The sequence below is a fragment of the Mustela nigripes genome, chromosome 6 (genome assembly GCF_022355385.1).
Source record: "Mustela nigripes isolate SB6536 chromosome 6, MUSNIG.SB6536, whole genome shotgun sequence".
In the NCBI taxonomy this organism is placed as follows: Eukaryota; Metazoa; Chordata; class Mammalia; order Carnivora; family Mustelidae; genus Mustela; species Mustela nigripes.
This window is the reverse complement of record NC_081562.1, coordinates 75,410,748-75,431,043: the sequence shown is the minus strand read 5'-3', so window position 1 is coordinate 75,431,043 and position 20,296 is coordinate 75,410,748. Positions and strand designations below refer to the sequence as shown.

The 20,296-nt window shown below is 35.8% G+C and overlaps 1 protein-coding gene across 6 annotated transcripts in view; it reads left to right on the top strand.

Annotated features, from left to right (window-relative positions):
- The window catches only part of KIF21A (kinesin family member 21A), a 151,753-nt gene that overhangs the window by 127,680 nt on the left and 3,777 nt on the right, over positions 1-20,296 (top strand). For 4 of the 6 annotated variants that reach the window (XM_059402889.1, XM_059402888.1, XM_059402891.1 and 1 more), the window contains 9 exons: positions 434-562; positions 2,725-2,763; positions 3,431-3,445; positions 7,512-7,648; positions 10,002-10,182; positions 14,126-14,290; positions 16,238-16,355; positions 17,998-18,168; positions 18,987-19,186. In XM_059402889.1, the coding sequence (XP_059258872.1) occupies positions 434-562; positions 2,725-2,763; positions 3,431-3,445; positions 7,512-7,648; positions 10,002-10,182; positions 14,126-14,290; positions 16,238-16,355; positions 17,998-18,168; positions 18,987-19,186 (1,155 nt within the window). The remainder of the gene's footprint in view (positions 1-433; positions 563-2,724; positions 2,764-3,430; positions 3,446-7,511; positions 7,649-10,001; positions 10,183-14,125; positions 14,291-16,237; positions 16,356-17,997; positions 18,169-18,986; positions 19,187-20,296) is intronic. The other 2 variants (XM_059402892.1, XM_059402893.1) reach the window with 2 other exon arrangements.

Here is a 20,296-nt window from a genome sequence, read left to right as displayed (position 1 = left end):
ACTGGATTGAATGTTTCAAGGGAGGTGGGGTTTGGAGCAAATAACTAGTATAAAAATAAAAGTATGTGAATCATTGAAAAAGCAAATTGCTTTTAAACACTCTGGCTCTCTTTCCCCATCTGTCAAGTGAGTAGCTTGGTTTTAACTCTAAAATAAATTTGGCTTGCTCTTTTTGTAACGACTTTAGATTTCAGCAGACTGAACGTTTTCTTTAGTGCCATCTTGTGGACAATGTAACACAATCCAGTGAAAAAGGTTTTTTGTTTGTTTTTAGTGGTTCAGTGTTGTATTTTATCTTACAAAAAAAGGAAGAGAAAGGATGGAAGGAATTCTTTAATGTGAAGCTTTTTTTTTAAAGCGTATTTCTTATAACATTCCTAACAAATAATAACCAATTAAAGCCACCTATTTTAATGTTCTTTTTTTCTTGTAGCTCAGATTCTGGAACTTCAGAGGCTAGTCTTTCACCTCCTTCTTCCCCACCAAGCCGGCCCCGTAATGAACTGAATGTTTTTAACCGTCTTACTGTTTCTCAGGGAAACACATCCGTTCAGCAGGATAAGTAAGTCTTTATGGAAAAGAGCCCCTCTGTTTATTACAGTATTCTGAACCTTTCAGTACAGTCTGTAGAGAACATTTAGCCATCTCTGTGTGGGAGAGGAGGTCTGACTTGTGAACTCTTGCCATATTTGATACGTTTCTCTAATGGGAAACGAAGCACAGAGAAAAGATGAGAGAAAATTATTTTCCTGCTGAACATTATTCCCTGTTGTAGATTTGCATAGCTATACTTTCAGCACTTGTCTTGCCTTTTCTTTTCTAAGTAAATTAGAATCGAAATATCTTTGAGGCCACTTGAAATTTACATTTCTTGGGATTCTTCAGCTTCTCTGAACCCACAAAAGCCTCTAATCCAGATAGCTTGAGTTGAAAAGAGGTAAATAATTTTACATTCCATGCATATAACAGCTTACAAAGACCATTGTCATATGTTGTTACCATTTGCTTGTTTGACACAAATCCATCACAAAACTTTAGTAATAAAATAAAAGAATAAAAGACAGTTCCTTTATAGGTGGAGGGGGTTAGGACTGAAAATGGGTTGTGGAGGAAGAGAAGTTAGAGGTGTGTGAGAAATACAATTTGCCTTAAATTTGAAGTGAAAAAATGTTTCCACGTTAAGCCAGAATCTCTCTTGCAAGAATTCAGTACTAACAATCCCGCCGTAAGATATTTATTAATTCTGCTTTGATTTTTAATGGTAACATTGTGGATGTATGTATTTCATATTCAGTTTCCCACCCCTATTATTTGTTTTCTATGCTTTAATCTCCCTGTGTACATCAACAGCTTCTGAGATTTATAAGATGTTGTTTAAAATCTGCCTGGCATGTTTAGATCATGCTAGATGGCTCTGTAGATTTAGAGAAGCACACATTTTGAAAGAATTTTTTATCTGCTTAACTTGTAGATGAAGTTCTTGATTAGATTTTAATATAGTTTAATCAGTAGATGACATGTTCTTTAAAATAACCTAGATAGATGAATATCATGTGTTATTGAAAAAACCTCTTTATCATTGTTAAGTCACAGCTCCCATTTAATTGAGAAAACAGTAGAAGAACATTAGGAATGTCTTTGGGAAGTCTATTTTCACTAGTGATAAGAATGACTAAATTTTGTCTGCCTTACATTCAACATTCACAGGCATAACGTTTTCCATCAGTCTTTTGATAATTTTAACAATCTAGTCATAGTTTTATACTTTCTACAGACATATTTTATAAGCTACCAATTTGACTCTGTCATCATCTCTATAAGTTTTATACTTTCTACAGACATATTTTATAAGCTACCAATTTGACTCTGTCATCATCTCTATAAGCTAAAACTCAGAATAACAGACTACACATTCAAAGACTCACCTACCTTTTGAATCATTTTCTTTCAAACTCTTTTTTGAAAGTAGCATATTTCAGTAGAAGCAGATCCCACATATTGTTTCTGGTTATAGTCCTTGTCAGCATTCACTGTCCTCCTTGCCAAGCCTATTGTACAAACTGGATAGATTTTCATGATAATCAGACTTATTGCCAGTCTTGGAAGTTTCAGGGTAGGACTGACAGGAGTGGCTCACCTATTTTTAAAATCCTACTAAAGTCCTGTGTTACTGAGGGATTCCCTTGTCAGGAGAACTCCCATGTTTTTGAGATAAGTTAAAGTCAAAGGTTATTGCTTTTTGGGTAATTTGCTTTGCATGTAAACATATAAAATGTATTTGTACAACTTCCACATTAAAATCTAAATCCAAAGTAATTATCAAGATGGATAAAATTCATTAATAGCTGTTTAAATGAGGAAAATTTTCTAGTACTAATCAAATTAAATAGGAAGAAACTTGAAGTGATGTTTTTACTTACTCGATATTGTTCCTCTTCGGGGCCTAAATTTTAGAAGTGATAAGATTAATAGGTTTTCTGTAGATCACTAAGAGCAAGTTTTTGTCCTCAAAGTCTTAGTAGATACATAAGAATAATATATTTTACCAAATGTAGCTGTACATTGAATTTGCAGATAGAAAATAGAAAAGCAGGGCATTCGCTATAAAGGAAATGTTTGCTATATTTCTTTTATTCACACTGTTGGTTTTCAGTTCAATCTCAGTGTCTTTACCTATTGACCTCTGTGTTCTTTCTCCTCATAATTCTAACTCTTTCACTGTAGGTCTGATGAAAGTGATTCCTCTCTGTCGGAGGTACACAGGTACTTTCTAGCTTTCCTACATTCTGGCATTTCATTGATATTCTAAGATGTCTTCCTAGAAACTATCAGCATATCTCACTTTTGTATGCATAACTTGTCGTAAACCATATAAACACACTAATATTTTTAAACATATTAATTTTAATATGTTTTTGTCATACCTTTTAGACAAAGCAGTGGCAAACTTTTTTTTTTTGTATAATAGCACAGAAGGTTGTGATGTTTGTTTTCTGTCTATGAAGCTTTTATCTGAAAGAAATTAAGTTCTATGAATATTGATTTCATTGTTCCTCAGTGATTAAATGTTTTTAATCCTTCAAAGTGTGGGAGGTAAATAAGGTGTTTTTTTGGTTGGTTTACTGATTATAAGTAAAAAGTTTAGGGAAGGTTTTGTGAAAACCTGAAAAAAAGATAGGCTGGGGGGAAAAGATATTCTGATATCTAAAATATAAGAAGAAATAGAAAGTAAAGGAGTTTTTCTAAAACAATAAATATTTTCTACTGATAGATGCTGTTTTAAGAATAACAATGTTGAATTTTTTCATGTTCTGGGTGTTTTTTTTGGACCCTTAATTTCTCTCTATCATTTCCTCTTTCCACTTATCATTTTGTCTCCTCTCTTTTTGCACTTGTTTCCCCTGTTTATGGCCATTTTGCCGATCATCAGTAGATCCTCCAGAAGGTAGGCAGAGGAAATTAATCTCATTTATAATATTACAAGATTTTACTGATTTGCATGGAAAAAAATAAACATTTTTTTTCCTTTAGACCAGTTTGTTGTACAATTTTGCAATATTGGACCTTAAACAATTTTTAAGTTGATTTCTGTATTTTAGAATGTGAACAGATTAATTTTAATATTGAAAGAAATACCATGCATATATGTTTTCAATTTCTGTATTTTAAAAATTATCTTTGGTATAAGGTAATCTCTATAAAATATTAGTCATAATGTTGTGAATACTGGAGAGTATTTTTCAGTATCTTAGTAAAATGCTATATTTAATGTTGAGATTATTTTTCTTTAGAAGTCTGAATAATCAAGGATATTAAAATACATAAAAATGAAAAAGAGGTATCTCCCAGTGGCAATGCCTTACACAAGTCACTGGAGGCAAATATTCACTTAGTAATATTACAACCTTTGACGTCACAGACTGTTATGTCTTAGACTGTTAACCTGAGTTTTTTTCTTTATGATCAGCTTGTTGGAATATATATGCATATTTTCTGTTTGAGAGGTAATGGTAGCAGTTGACTGTGTGTTAGATCACCCTCTTGAACATATGAAGCTATATAGTTCTAATTCTATGGCTTCGGTTCATAGATGTGACCTCACATCAACAGGATTTCAAAATGGAGATTCAGACTTTTGGGGAGGTTTGGCTTCCATTTCGGTTTTAATTTGGTTAACTTCTTAGATTACAAACAATTACTGAGCATTAAGTTCAAGAATCTCCATTGACACATATCTGCAAATACTGCTTTGGACTTTATAATTATATATCCACCGATAATAATTTCTGATGTCACTTCTAGTGATGATGAACAGCTTCCACATTTTGAAATCATTATAACTAGACCCTAAAAATAAAGTTTGTTTGTTTTTTCAGTCCTGAGGTTAAATTTACATTTTTATTCATCAGTCCTCCTAGGCTCTGCCAGAATTAATCTTCTGGGATTAATTAATTGAATTAATCCACATACATCTTTTTGTGTGTATATGACTTTTAATATTCAGCCCTTAACCTGCTCTTGTATGCTCTCTCCAATGAATATTTTCTTATCAGTTCAGTAGGTCTACTTTCATCATCTGCTCCTTATATGATGTAGTCTGTAGATCCTTCATTCTGCTTCCTCTGCTTTGGAAAGTCTCCGGTTTTTCAGTGTTCCTAAAAGTCTAGCATCTAGAACTCAACCTCCTTCCAGATGTGGTCTTGGCAGAATATAGTAGTTCTATTACATTCTTTCTCCTGATATAGTTACTTCTATTGAACAAGTTATTGAAAGTGTTGGTAGAGGAACCATAAATTGTTGATTCATTGATCTTGTATTCAATTAAAAAATCTCTTTAGCTATTTATGTATTTATTTTGATTTATTTAAACTAAAATAAACACAGAAAACATTTCAGTCATTTCTCCTATCCCCTACCCTGCCACCCCTCACACCGCACCCCCCCGGCAATTGCCAGTCTCTTCTCTGTGTCTGTGAGCTTTTTTTAAAAAAAGATTTTATTCATTTATTTGACAGAGATCACAAGTAGGCAGAGAGGCAGGCAGAGAGAGAGGAAGGGAAACAGGCTCCCTGCTGAGCAGAGAGCCTGATGTGGGGCTCCATCCCAGGACCCTGAGATCACCTGAACCTTGAACCGAAGGCAGAGGTGCCCTACTAAGCCACCCAGGTGCCCTGTGAGCTTTTTTTAAATACCTATTTTTTTAGATTGCACATATAAAGGAGTTATATGGCACTTTTCTTTCTCTGTCTTATTTCACTTAGCATAACGACCTCTTTAGCTTTTTAAATCTAGGCTACTACTTTTTTTTTTTTTTTTAAGATTTTATTTGTTTAGGGGTACCTGGGTGGCTCAGTGGGTTAAAGCCTTGGGTGGCTCAGTGGGTTAAAGCCTTGTGATCTCTGTATGTCAAATAAATAAATAAAATCTTAACAAAAAAAAAGATTTTATTTGTCTATTTGAGAGAGAGAGCACACAAATAGAAGAAGAGGCAAGCAGTCTCTGGGTTGAGCACAGAGCCCCACATGGGGCTCGATCCCAAGACCCTGGGATCATGACCTGAGCCAAAGGTAGATGCTTAGCCAACTGAGTCACCCATGCACCCCTAAATCTAAGCTACTATTAAGTGTTTTCTTACTTGGAGCATTCTGTTCTATATTCTACATTTTAAATTTTATCTTTAAATTATATCCAGTGATTATTTTAGTGTTAAGTAGGTACTTAAAGTAAATAAATTTTGTTTGTTGTTTTCTTGGACAATGCAATACAGTATCTAGCTCTTTAACATATCAGTGTAGTAAATTTGCCATCTCTGTCTTTAGTGCTAGGGAAACATTCACTAAATATTGAAAACGTCCTTCCAGATTGATGGGAACATTGACTGCTTAGGTGTGCCTCTTCCACTACTGATGGAACTTCCTTGCTATAACAGTTCTGTACTTAGCTACCATATCCACAAGGATATCATTTGGAAAACTTATTGTATGGATATTTTTGGAGTTAACATGTAATGTGAATATGACATCCCCTTAATTTGCTATTAAGCCTACAAAGAACTTCCTCTGTGACATTAGTGTTATCTCTTAACTGCTGAACATTTATTTTTAAGTGTTTATAATGATTTGTTTAATACTTTCCTTTATGAGACTCCACAAGAAGTTTTACCCATCTATAATTTCTGAAATCCCCTATTTCCCTCTGCTTTTTAGAAATTTGTGTCTCCATGTTTTGTCCCCTTTATCAGTGTTAGTGACCCAACAATGATTTTTATGTCCACAATGGTATATCCTTTTAAAATCTGTGATATAATGACTTAAAAACAAAAATACTTAAATTCATTGGATAACTCTCTATTGTCAGTTCTAACTTATCTTGGGCTTACATTTCTTCTTAATCATTTCTGCCCATTACATATTGAAGATAGTTCTTTTTCATTAAGAAGATAGAAGGGCCCCTGGTGGCTCAGTTGGTTAAACATCCAACTCTTGATTTGGGCTCAGGTCATGATCTCAGGGTTGAGAGACTGAACCCCACATTGGGCTCCGCACTGGGCATGGAGCCTGTTTAAGATTATCCCTCTCCTCTCTGATTTGCCCCCCACCAAAGAATATAGAAATGTGGTTTTTTTAAAATCCCTGTTATTTGTTTTGATATTATTGCTGTCTATCTTGTATATAACATGACATAATTCAACATAACTTTTCTTCCTGCTGTGAGCAATGATACATGGTCTTAATCTTCTGGACACAGCTATTTCAATTCAGATCCTGTCTTAAATTCCTATGTATTTCCATAGTATGTAGTCTAATGGCATAAAGCAGAAATATTAAAAATATTTTAATATTAAAAATTAAATTAAATTTAAAGTTAAAAATATTAAACTTATGAGAAAGCTCTCTAAGGAGCCTCACTGTACTTATAAAGTTTCATTTTTTTTTTTAATCTTCTTTGAGACTGTTAGAGTTTTGTCTTTAATTTCTTGATAGTTTGGGGCTACTCTTGCTTTAGAATTTCTGTGTACGCTATCATTCCTATCTCTTTTCAAATTCATTTGAAATTTGTTTTTTTCAGTATTTTAGGTGATATGTGTTGTACTTTTTCCAGAATGTTCTTTTTGACTTAGAGTCACATTCCAGCGTGACAAAGTGTCACACTTTCCAGTTGTCCATCATTTATCCTTTCTTATTTGTCAGAATTCACTATAATCAACTAGCTCCCAGTATTGCTACATTAAACTTTCGGGAGAAGGACTTGTTAGTGAGAAAGTCTCATGGACTGTGGGCTTTGCTCTTTGTAGAACGCACCTGTTGGCTGATGCCTGATTAGTTGATGGACTCCATGACTACTATTATGCTTTCACGTTTTGTCTCTGTGTCCTTTTCCTTTAAAAAGAGAGAAGGGAGCAGTCTGAATTCTATTAATTACTTAGAAAGACTTTTTAAAGTCAGGGGGGAAATGCAGTCAGTCCCATGATAGAGTTACTGAAGTAAGTCTTGTTCTTTCCCACATCTCAGGGGCATAATCAACCCATTTCCTGCTTCAAAAGGAATCAGAACTAATCCACTGCAGTGTCTTCACATCGCTGAAGGGCACACAAAAGCTGTGCTCTGTGTGGATTCTACTGATGATCTTCTCTTCACTGGATCCAAAGGTGCCAGTAACTGCTTCATGTGGATAGTTAGCAGATTTTTAAAAAGATGATTACATTTTTAACAGGCTTTAAAAAAAACAGTCAAACTGCTTAAGACCCATAAGAACCTGATAGGTAATCTGGTTCACCTCCTGAATTATATAAAATCATGACATAGTTGGGAAGAAAGTAAGACCTCTGTTGATGTTATATGAATAAAATGTTGGGAGGATACATCTCCCTTCAGTAACTGAGTACTTAATGCATGCAGGGTGCTAAACTTAGAAATCCAGGTCATATAAAAATTGACAAAGGTCATTACAATGTACACCGTGGGTAAAGAGAATCAGATATAGCAACCACCGTTTCTTGAGCACTTAACTATATGTCAGAGACTATGCTAAACACTATCCAGATTACATCTCATTTAATTCTTACGGTAACCCTAGGGAAATGCATGTCACATCTTAATTTTACAGATAAAGAAACTGAGGATTCGAGAAATGAAATAATTTTCCCAGGTAAACTTAGTAGTAAGTGGAAGAACCATGATTGGAAACCCATGTCTACCCATCTCCAAACCTGTGGTCTTAACCCTTTTGGTATAATTGCAGGCAACTAGAGATCAACTGTAAATACTTGAAGAATTAAGGACTAAGAGTTTTGGGGTTTCAGAAAAATGAGCTGTTATGCCAGCCTGTGAGAAATAAGCAGGGCTTTCCCATGGAGATATTTAGGATGAATCTTATAGGATGGTTTGGATAGTGACAGGTATTGACTGACAACCAAGATAATGGAACAACATAAGCAGAGACATAGAGCTTAAAGTGGGGTATGTTTGGAAACTAAATCCAGTTGGATTGAAAAGTAGAATGCTGTTGACCTTCAACAGCATGGGGTTAGGAGTGTGGACCCCTGCATAGTCGAAAATCTGTATATAGGGGCGCCTGAGTAGCTTAGTTGGTTAAGCCTCTGCCTTCAGCTCAGGTCATGATCCCAGGGTTGTGGGATCAAGCCCCATATCTGACTCTCTGTTCAGCAGGAGCCTGCTTCTCCCTTTCCCTGTCACTCCCCTTGCTTGTACTCTGTCAAATAAATAAAATCTTAAAAAAAGAAAATCTGCATATAATTTTTGACTTCCCCAAAGCTGAACTAGAAATAGCTTTCCTGACAAAGTGAACTATTAATAGCCTTACCAATAATATAGTCCATTAACACATATCATATATGTTATAAGTATTACATACTGTGTTTTTATAATAAAGTAAGCTGGAGAAAAAATATTACTAAGAAAATCATAAGGAAGAAAAGTACATTTTTAGTACTGTACGACTGTACTATATCAAAAAATTTGCATATAAGTAGACCCATCCAAACCCATGTTGTTCAAGGGTCAACTGTATTTTTAGGATAAGTGAAGGGCAGTAGAGCTAGAAAGGTAGAAAGATAGCATGTACAGAAATTTGGGGAGCTAGTGAAAGTTTTTTAGCATTGAGGGACATTAAAGGACTTGGTTTAATCAAGGAGCATTTATTGCTCATTGTATATAATGGAATATAACAGTCTAGCTAGAATATATGAATTGTGAATGACAAGCCATCCAATATCCAATTAAAGAATCTACACTGTGAAAATGTACTTTTTAAATTCAAATTACATTTATCTCCAGGATAGTTATGTATTTGACATGTCAAAAAAAAACCCAAATAATTAGTTTATAATTATTATTATTTTTTTAATATTTTATTTATTTATTTGACGGACAGAGATCACAAGTAGGCAGAGAGGCAGGCGGAGAGAGAAGGAAGCAGGCTCCCTGCTAAGCAGAGAACCCGATGTGGGGCTCGATCCCAGGACCCTGGGATCATGACCTGAGCCGAAGGCAGAGGCTTTAACCCACTGAGCCACCCAGGCGCCCCTATAATTATGTTTTGTGCTCAAAAATAAACTCCATCAATCAGTGACACTGGAAAAGAAAAGGGTAAGTGTGGAGTGCTTTGAGGAGATAGGAGTAATCAAAGCAGAATATTTCGAAGAGGCTGATTTGGGAATGCCATTTTAAATCTAGAGGCAATTTGAGGCAAGATTCTTGTGATACAGCTATTATAAAATTTTATATCATTTTTTTAAAATACCACATTATACATATACCAGCCCTGGCTTTCATTCAATCATTTATATGTACTTTGCCCTTGAACCTGAAGCAGAGGGTCAAGGGTGGAGGTAGGATGTCTGTTCCAGGTTAGTGGAATAATTACTTTTTTCTTATTTCATTTCATTTTCATAGGAGAAAAACTGTTTACATAATTTTTATTGTTAAGAGAACCTAATGTAGTTCATATTGACAGTATTTTTCTTTTCTTGTTTGTTGTAGATCGTACTTGTAAAGTATGGAATCTGGTGACTGGGCAGGAGATAATGTCATTGGGGGGTCATCCCAACAACGTTGTGTCTGTAAAATACTGTAATTATACAAGTTTGGTCTTCACTGTGTCCACATCTTATATTAAGGTGTGGGATATCAGAGATTCGGCAAAGTGCATTCGAACGCTGACGTAAGTAATTTAAAGACAAATAGCATAAGGGACAAATAGTTCATATGTACAACATATATGAAAAGTTAGGACTGTGAATGTACTTTTATTTGTTTATACCTGTCTGCTTCCAAAAGGAGGATGTTAAAGTAAGAATGTAGATAATATAAGGGGGAGAAACTATTGAGAAAATATAAGAGCCTGGTAGAAATGTAAGGAGGAGGAAAGATGGGGGAAGAGTAGGAGACCTTGATCTATCTGGTCCCTTGAATTTAGCTAGGTATCTATCAAATCATTCTGAACACCTGTGAATTCAACCTGAGATCTAAGAAAAGAATTGCAGCAATTCTACAAATAGAAAAGCAACCACTTTTTGCAAGGTAGGAGGGTGGAGAAGTAAATCTGAGGGGAAATATCAGAAGATAAACCACAGTGAGCCTCCTTAAACCAGCTACAGGGCACACAAAGTCAGAATATTTAGAAGTCTGCTTCCCCGAGTGATGTCCTAGCCCAAAAGATGCTCAGGTGGTGAAGTTGGGCAGAAGCCTATGTGGGGGGCGCCTGGGTGGCTCAGTGGGTTAAGCCGCTGCCTTCGGCTCAGGTCATGATCTCGGGGTCCTGGGATCGAGTCCCGCATCGGGCTCTCTGCTCGGCAGGGAGCCTGCTTCCTCCTCTCTCTCTGCCTGCCTCTCTGTCTACTTGTGATTTCTGTCTGTCAAATAAATAAATAAAATCTTAAAAAAAAAAAAAAAAAAAGAATCCTATGTGGGACAGTGTGGTCTCAGGATCCCTGGGGTCATAGAAAGAGTGAGGGTGCCTGAGTTGGCAGAATTTCCATGCACTGTGGCAGAGAAGCTAGCAACAGTGGGGAAGCCCAGGAGCAGGCTTTCCACTGAGTTTGCCATAAACTGTGAACCACAGCACAATCGAGTGACCACTCTTCTAGAAGGGGCCCTGCAAGTGGCAGAAACTGAGTGATCCTCCTTTTTCCCCTAGCTTCGGGGACTGGAGATCAGGGTCCTGCCATTTTTATTTTCATCTGCTAAACTGGTACAGAAAGCTGTCAGAGAACAAAAGGCACATAGAGCAGCCTGAAGCAGCTTACACTGAGCCCAGACCCCTGGCCAGGGTGGTGCAAGTCTGCCCAGGCAAAGACACCTGAGAAGCAATGCAGCAGGCCCCTCCCCCAGAAGACCAGCAGGGACAACAGGCTAAAAACAAGTTTATGGATCACACAGAACTGGAAAACTCTAGTACTAGGGGAAAATAGTATGTAGAATTCGAGGTCTTTGAACTTGGCCACAACAAATTTTTGCAAGACTCATCTCTAAAGACAAGGGAATCAAAAGCAAAAATGAACTATTGGGACTTCGACAAGATAAAAAGCTTCTGCACAGCAAAGGAAATAGTCAACAAAAAAAAGTCAGCCTACAGAATGAAAGAAGATATTTGCAAATGACATACCAGATAAAGGCTAGTATCTAAGATCTGTAAAGAACTTACCAAACTCAACACCCCAAAAACCAATAATCCAGTGAAGAAATGGCCAGAAGACATGAACAAACATTTCTGTAAAGAAGATATACAAATGGCCAACAAACACAGGAAAAATTGATCAACATCACTTGGCATTAGGGAAATACTAGTCAAAACCACAATAAGATACTACCTCACACCAGTCAGAAAGGCTATAATTAACAAATCAGGAAACAACGAATGTTGGTGAGGATGCAAAAAAAGGGGAACCCTCCTTTACTGTCGGTGGGAATGCAAGCTAGTGCAGCCACTCTGGAAGACAGTATGGAGGTTCCTCAAGAAGTTAAAAATAGAACTATCCTATGACCCAGCAATTGTACTACTGGGTATTTACCCTAATGATACAAATGTAATGATCTGAAGGGGCACATACACTCCAGTGTTTATAGCAGCAATGTCCACAATAGCCAAGCTATGGAAAGAATTGAGATGTCCATTGACACATGAATGGATAAAGAAGATGTGGTCCATGTATACGATGCAATATTGCTCAGCCATCAGAAAGGTTGAATACTTACCATTTACATCGACATGGGTGGAACTAGATAGTATTATGCTGAGCAAAATAGGTCAGTCAAAGAAAGTTATATGGTTTCGCTCATGTGGAATATAAGATATAAGAAACAGTGCAGAGGATCATAGAGGAAGGGAGGGCCAACTGAATGCGAAGTAATAGGGAGACAAACCATGAGAGACTCTTAACTGTAGGAAATAAACTGAGGGTTGCTGGAGGCAGGGGGTGGGGGGAGAGATGGGATAATTGGGTGACGGGCATTAAGGAGGGCATGTGATGTGATGAACACTGGGTGTTGAATGCAACTGATGAATTATTGACCTCTACATCTAAAACTAATAATGTAACATATGTTGGCTAATTGAATTTAAATAAAAAAGAGAGCCTGGTATTAAGTAGGAAAGAATGAATTATATTTGGTCTGTGACTAAGTGTACATTTCATATTTCCTCCCTCCTAAGTACTAAGGTATTACATATTCATAGTATTTATTCCTTGATGTAGTTAAATGATTTATATTTCTTGTTTCAAATGAATACCAGTCCTTGGAAAAATGGCTAATATCACCATAGTAGACAGTTAAGAAGTACGTGTAGCCTTTAATTAGCAGGTATTGAATAATTGAGAGTTTTTGTTTGTTTGTTTTAGGACCTACTGCTTTTGTGTGAACACGAGTTTCATAACTGTGGGTTAGGTTGGACAATTGGAGGATGAGTTGGTCTTCTGTGTTATCATATATGTCTTTTAAATATAGAGCAAATGATGATTCTTCTTGCTATAAGATGGATAAACTGTTTTACATAATTAAAACAGGTGAACTCTTGTTCTAAGTAAGCAAAGGGAACATAGGAAAGATTATGTTTTATAATTCATAGAGTAAGGATTATTAACATAAGTCCTAGTTTGTATTTTGAGAACTACTCATTATTTACTGTACTGAATACAAGTCTCTTAATGGAAATTTTATAGAAAAAGGAACACTGTATCTTAAAAATCTGCCAGTCCAGCTGACTCACTGAAGTCAAATTTAAAATAATTAATTATAACTTGATATTTTGGATGTTAACTGAGAAAATGTTTCAAATTTTAAGAATGTATTTATCACTGGGGCGCCTGGGTGGCTCAGTGGGTTAAGCCGCTGCCTTCGGCTCAGGTCATGATCTCAGGGTCCTGGGATCGAGTCCCACATCGGGCTCTCTGCTCAGCAGGGGGCCTGCTTCCCTTCCTCTCTTTCTGCCTGCTTCTCTGTCTACTTGTAATCTCTGTCTGTCAAATAAATAAATAAAAATCTTAAAAAAAAAAAAAAAAAGAATGTATTTATCACTTAGAATTTATTCGAGGAAATAGAAATAAGTTATGTTTAAGTCTCTAACACATGGTAAATACTCCATGTATGACTGAGTTAGAGTAAACTAAAACTGAAAATGCCTTGAAAAATCCTCAGTGTCTTTAATTCAAAAGGCAATTCTTATGGACAAAAAGGGGTATTGGAAGGCCTGGCTCCTCAGGGGGCTTCTGGAAGCTGCAGAAAAAAGAATTACCTTTGTAGCACTCTATCATTTGTTGAGGTTTTTTTTTTTTTTTTAAGTGTTTGACATTTAATCTTTTTTGAATGATGTTCTGATCATCCCTAACTCAGGGCCTGGAATTCCTAGCATTATATGAGACTTACAAATTAAGAATTTTAAGCCACATCATCTTGTTTTAGTCATTCATTTATTCAGTTCCTCATTAAATGTGTTTATAAGTGCCAGATATGTGTGTGTGAGGTTCTGTGTTCCGTATGGTTGGCATAGTGACCAAAGGACACAGAGCTTGTTGTGCCTACAGCCAGTTTCCTAGGAATTCAAGGAACCCTAAGCTGAACTCTTGCCCAGAAATGTGACTTTTTCCCTTTGTTTTGTCTCTGTTAAGATCTTCAGGTCAAGTTACTCTTGGAGATGCCTGTTCTGCAAGTACCAGCCGGACAGTAGCTATTCCTTCTGGAGAAAACCAGATAAATCAAATTGCTCTAAACCCAACTGGCACTTTCCTCTATGCAGCTTCTGGAAATGCTGTCAGAATGTGGGATCTTAAAAGGTAGAATTTTTAAGGAAATGTATTTCTTATATATGGCAAATATAGTTTTCAGATATTAATAATACATTGGTGAATATGAAGTCTAATTCTTATAACCCCAGAAGTTAATATAAAATCATAGGCTTTTCTCTTTGGCCCAATACCCTTAAATATCTCTTCTGTCCTCATTAGCAAGCTCACAATTTTCCTTTCTTTTAATCTCCATTGATAAAAAAAAAAAAGGATATGAGGGAAAATAGCCTTTCTTAATAATTGTCTACAATTTGTGTTCTTTACTAGGAAGAGATCAAGATTCTCATTCTAGTTCTACCAGGACCTTTGAAAGAGTTATTTTGGGGGCAGCATCACTTAAAGATCTTGTATGTCAGAATTTTTAGTTTATAAATCTAATTTTAAAAATTTGGGCATAAATTCTTATAGGGTTTTTGTGAATATAAAATATATAGAAAAGATAAAGTATTAAGATCAAAATGGGTAAAAAAATAAGTTGAAATTTAAAGCATTACATCTCTGATTTTGTTTTTATTTGCCATGAAATATGGGCTTTTATCTTTCAGTTGAGTGTTTTTTTAGCTTCTTTTCTAGTTCTTAAAATTTTGGTAGTAAGGGAATATTTATTTATTAGTTAAGTATTTTTTCAACATCAATTCTGGGAGGGAGTGCACCAAGACCGTGGTGGGTGCTGGGAATAAAGACTGAGCAAGACAAATGTGGTATCTATTTTCTTAGGGCTCCTGTTGTAATGGAGGATAATGGTCACTAAACAGGCAATTACAGGATATTGAGTGACGGATATTTTGGAAACTGAAAATAACTAGTTATAACTTGTAACATTTTAACACATGACTGAGAAGGTTTAATAGAGAAAATATACAAGTAAATAGATGAGAGAGAAAGAGAAGAAACATAGTCCTGAGTACACCTCTTTAGAAATAGAATATAGAAAATTGAACACAGTGCTTGTTTAAGAAAATGAGAAAACAGGTGAGTACTTGGTTCATTCCTGAAGATGTTAAAACTTGACTCATGGAGCACCATGGAGGAAGACCCTCAAAGTCCTGACATGAAGCAGAAAAGATACCAGCTTTTGAAAATATTTATACTTTGTATTTTTGCTGAAAAGTTAGCTCTTTTGAAACCTGCTTGATTTCAGCAACATGATTACATGTATATTTATTGTAACAAAGTAACTAAGAGAATAGTCTTCAAAAAACAAACATTCTACAAGTTAAATATATCTGTATATTCTAGCAGCTTGATTGAGGTTGGACTGTGAGACAAAGGTTCATTGTAACCCCCTGACAATTGTTGTCATACATTTTTTACCAGTTAGCTATATATCCTGATCATTTTCAATCTTTATGATAACTGATGAAATAGACCGCCTACTTTCTGATACACATATACACATATTTGCATATGTAGGTGTATATATGAGTGTGTGTACATATGTATATTATGGGTGTACATACATGTGTATGTGTATATGTGAGAATATATGTGTTTTTTATAAAGTAATCCTTTTCCATGTTATTATTGATTGTATAGTTAACATAAGTGATAACAGTTGTTGTAATCAAATTCCAAATTGGACCTCGGTCATATATTTATAACATATTTGGACATTTAAGAGATTAAGGTTTACCTAGACTGGGTTGGATTTAAAATTAGTCTTTAGCAAGTTTCACTGCATTTTTGTTTACTGTCTGAATGACATTAGTCACTTTGGACTAACTTATTTAGGACTCCTCACACTTCAATCATAGAATAGGTTAGTTTGTCATTTTTGGACTCTGAATTTAAGGAGAGTTGCAAAGAGGTGGAGCTAAAGTAAAAAAGAAAATTAGTGAACAGTTTCATCAAAGAATATAGGTTATTTATGTGGAGGCTTAGCCTCAGCACATTAAGAAATATTTTCAAACAGAATTATTTTCTTTCTTTTTAAAGGTTTCAGTCTACAGGAAAGTTAACAGGACACCTAGGCCCTGTTATGTGCCTTACCGTAGATCAGATTTCTAACGGACAAGATCTAATCGTCACTGGCTCCAAGGATCATTACATCAAAGTGTGTATGACAGAGTTGAAGTATATCCTCGTATTAAGTAATAGATTTGAAGTATTCAGATGCACCTGGAACCCTTTTCTTTTAATCAGTTTTCTTTTTTCCCATTTCTATCCTTTACTTTTTCTTGGTGATCTTTTCCTCACTCATAGTTTCTGATTTTATTGTTTTATTATTCAATCATGTATTCTCATTTTTCATAGAAGATAGGGAGGGATTTTAAAGATCTTTGTCTCAGTCATCCAACTAATACATAAGTCTCACTGTCACCGTCTTTTATAACTGATTTTATTATGGTCTTTGGATCTTATGAAATTAGTAGATAAGGGAAGATGCACAGTTGGTTCTGGAAATGTTAAATTTGACATACTAAGTAGTAGAAGTCATCCTCATGCATGCGAGTAGGCCATTTGAAAGGCAAGTCTAGAGCTCAGTGTAAGTTATGACTAGAAATGCAGGTTTGGGAGCCATTCGATTAGAAGCAGATGGTCAAGGGGTTAGAATAGCTGACATGGCCAAGGGAGAGAGAGGTTGCCAGGACTCAGCCTTGGGAATTCCTGTAAGAACCAGTTTAGGAATAAAAAGAGGACACAGTAACAGAGATAGGAAGAGAATAAATACTCTTTATAGAATCTGAGATTAAGAGATGAAAAATGGGTTGGCTACATGAAAACATAATGGTTAAAGGAAAAGGATTTTGTATTTGGTAGACTTGGGGTATGCCTGTCTGCTTAGGAAGCAGGCCCAGGTGGAGAGGGAAAGTGTGAAGAGGGAAGTGGTGGTAATTGATGAAAGTGGTTAGAACAGTTAGAACCACATCAGTGATGTGAACCTTTTGGGAAGCAGTAAGCACACTTTAGCATTCAAAAAGAAAGGAAGGGTAAGAGAATGTTTGAAGGTAAAAGGAAACTTTTGGAATGGAGGGAAGAGTCCAAAAAGTTTATTTTTGATCATGCTAACCTTTCCAAGAAATCATAAGGTCACCCACTAAAAGAGATGAGGGCAACTGAGGGGGGTGGGAAGTTTTTGTTTGTTTGTATTTAAGATTTTTATTTATTTGACAGAGAGAGAGATCGCAAGTAGGCAGAGAGGCAGACAGAGTGTGTGTGTGGTGGGGGGGGGAACAGGCTTGCCATTGAGCAGAGAGCCCGATGCGGGGCTCGATCCCAGGACTCTGAGACCACGACCCAGAGGCCCAACCCACTGAGCCACCCAAACACCTGGGTGGGAGGTTTTGAATAGCAACTTGGGGAAATTTGAGATGACCACTGGGATTTCAGAGCTAGCTAACAGTGTTTAAATAATAGTTGTATCATTTTTGTGACTTTCAAGTGGATTGATTCATAGTATTTGTATTACTGAGCAGATATCATTTGTACACTCAGACGTGAAAAAATTGGTTGCCCTTCTTAAAAGCCTACAGACCCATAAGTATGTGACAAGTAAGCAAAAGTAATGTGAATATAGGACCCGGGTTCATCCTGAGCCATTCGTACCAGATTAATTTAATTAATTTAGTAAAATATTGTAACAAAACAAGTCACATTTGGTTAATATACATGTATATGTGTTTCTGATATGAAACATATAGGTGTGTATTTTTAAGTTAAATAGGATGTCTGCTTTCTCTTTGTTTCTTTTTTAGATGTTTGATGTAACTGAAGGGGCTCTGGGAACTGTGAGTCCCACCCACAATTTTGAGCCCCCTCATTATGATGGCATTGAAGCACTGACCATACAAGGGGATAACCTATTTAGTGGGTCCAGAGATAATGGAATCAAGAAATGGGACCTAGCTCAAAAAGACCTTCTACAGGTAATGCAAAACCTTTCACAGGATGGAGTGGGTACTTCAAAGCCACCAGTAGTCTATGTAAGAACCTGAAGAACCCCTTAAAGAGTGTTTCGTCTTCAGTCACCAGAGTTACTAATTATGAGAAAGGCAACATTCAATATTTAATAATACCTTCTAGATAAAAATAGATGAAAACAAAATGAACAAGTTAATAGAACACACTTGGCAATAGATGCATTTATTGTATTCAGAATCTTTTATATACATTCCTGGCTGTGACTTTTATACTATTCATTTAAATATATTTACACTCAAGTATCATCATATAGTTTGAGCTTATAATTACTGTTCACTCATTATGAAGTATATGTTAGCTCTAGTCTTCTCCAAAAAGCCTCAAACCTCCATGTTTTCTATCAAAGGTTGAAAGCAGGGATTTTATGAGGCATTCTTTATAGTTTACATACCAGGTTATACTTTTCAAACTGTTGATTTAAATTCATTTTGGATAAAGGCGAGATAGTTAACTCCCAAGGAGAGAATGTGATGTGAAAAATTCTGTATGCTTTCTGCATCTTTTAGATCTGTAAGATTTTTAACATTATAGGTCTCTAATATTGATAACTCTGATAATAACTGAGGCAAATTGGAAGCAAACTGCAGGTTTATTTCTTTAAATTGCTAGGAATGATTGCATAGAAAATAATCTTTATAGTTTCCAGGCCATTCAGTGTTCCAGTTATTGTTTTGTCGACAAAAATGTTCTGTAACTTACTTTGGTGTGAAAATGTCATTTTGGAAGGCTCCTCTTAAGCTGCTGATTTCTTATTTTCTCTCAGCAAGTTCCAAATGCACATAAGGATTGGGTCTGTGCCCTAGGAGTGGTACCAGGGCACCCGGTTCTGCTCAGTGGCTGCAGAGGGGGCATTCTGAAGCTTTGGAACGTGGATACTTTTGTGCCAGTTGGAGAAATGAAGGGTCATGATAGTCCTATCAATGCCATATGTGTTAATTCCACCCACATTTTTACTGCAGCCGAGTAAGTTTTTCCATGTGATTTTTCTCTGTATTGGTTGTTTGTGTTCAGATTTAATAAATATTATAAGTTCTAAATGTCTGGAAACATAGAATATATAAAACCCTTCTTTTATTACAGTCATTCTATTTATGATCTCTTATTTATATTTTCTGTTGTACACTTTGAGCACTGAGTTTAATCCCCAGAATATATGAGACTAGTGTTACTTCTGTATTAGCGCTCTGCTTATCCTAGAAACTCTGCAGCCAGATCTTCCCCTGGTGATTCTAATTTAAAAAAAAAAAAAAAAAAAAAAAAAATATATATATATATATATATATATATATATATGTAATTTTTAAAGGGTTTCTTTCCAGAAAGACTGAACTTGCCATTCTTTACACTTAGAATAAATCATATTAAAAAAATCTCTTTGTTCCTTTTCTACCTCTCTGTAAAGTACAGTTGACATCTGGACCATGCATGCTTAGGGGCACTGACCCTTGAATAGTCAAAAACTAGATATAAATTTGACTCCCCCCAAATTAAACTGCTAATATCTTACTGTTGACTGGAAGCCTTACTGGTAATACACTTAGTCAATTAGCACATATTTTGTATGTTATATGTTTTATATCCTATTTTCTTATAATAAGGGAATCTAGAGGAAAGAAAATGTTATTAAGAAAATCATAAGGAAGAGAAAATACATTTACAGTGCTGTGCTGTTTATTGAAAAAATCCATGGGAAAGTGGACCCTCGTAGTTCAAACCCATGTTGTTCAAGGGTCAGCTGTATAAGTACTTAACAATAATAATATCTGCTGCTTCTTTTAGGGAGGCTGGATTGATGGATTCATTTGCTTATTTTTTCATTCACGATGCGTCTCCAATATGTCAGGCACCATTCCAGACTCTTGGAATGAGCTGTGAACAAAATAGATCAGGCCCCTCCACCCCCGTTTCATTCTAAGGAAAAGGAAAAAAAATAAGTAAAATAGATTACATAGTGATAGGTGCTGTAGAATATGTGCTGCCGAAGCGAGCACATGATAGGTGCTGCAGAGAAAAAGAAAGCAGAGACCAGGGAAGAGACTATCATGGGGAGGAGGTCACACAGTAAGGTGGTTG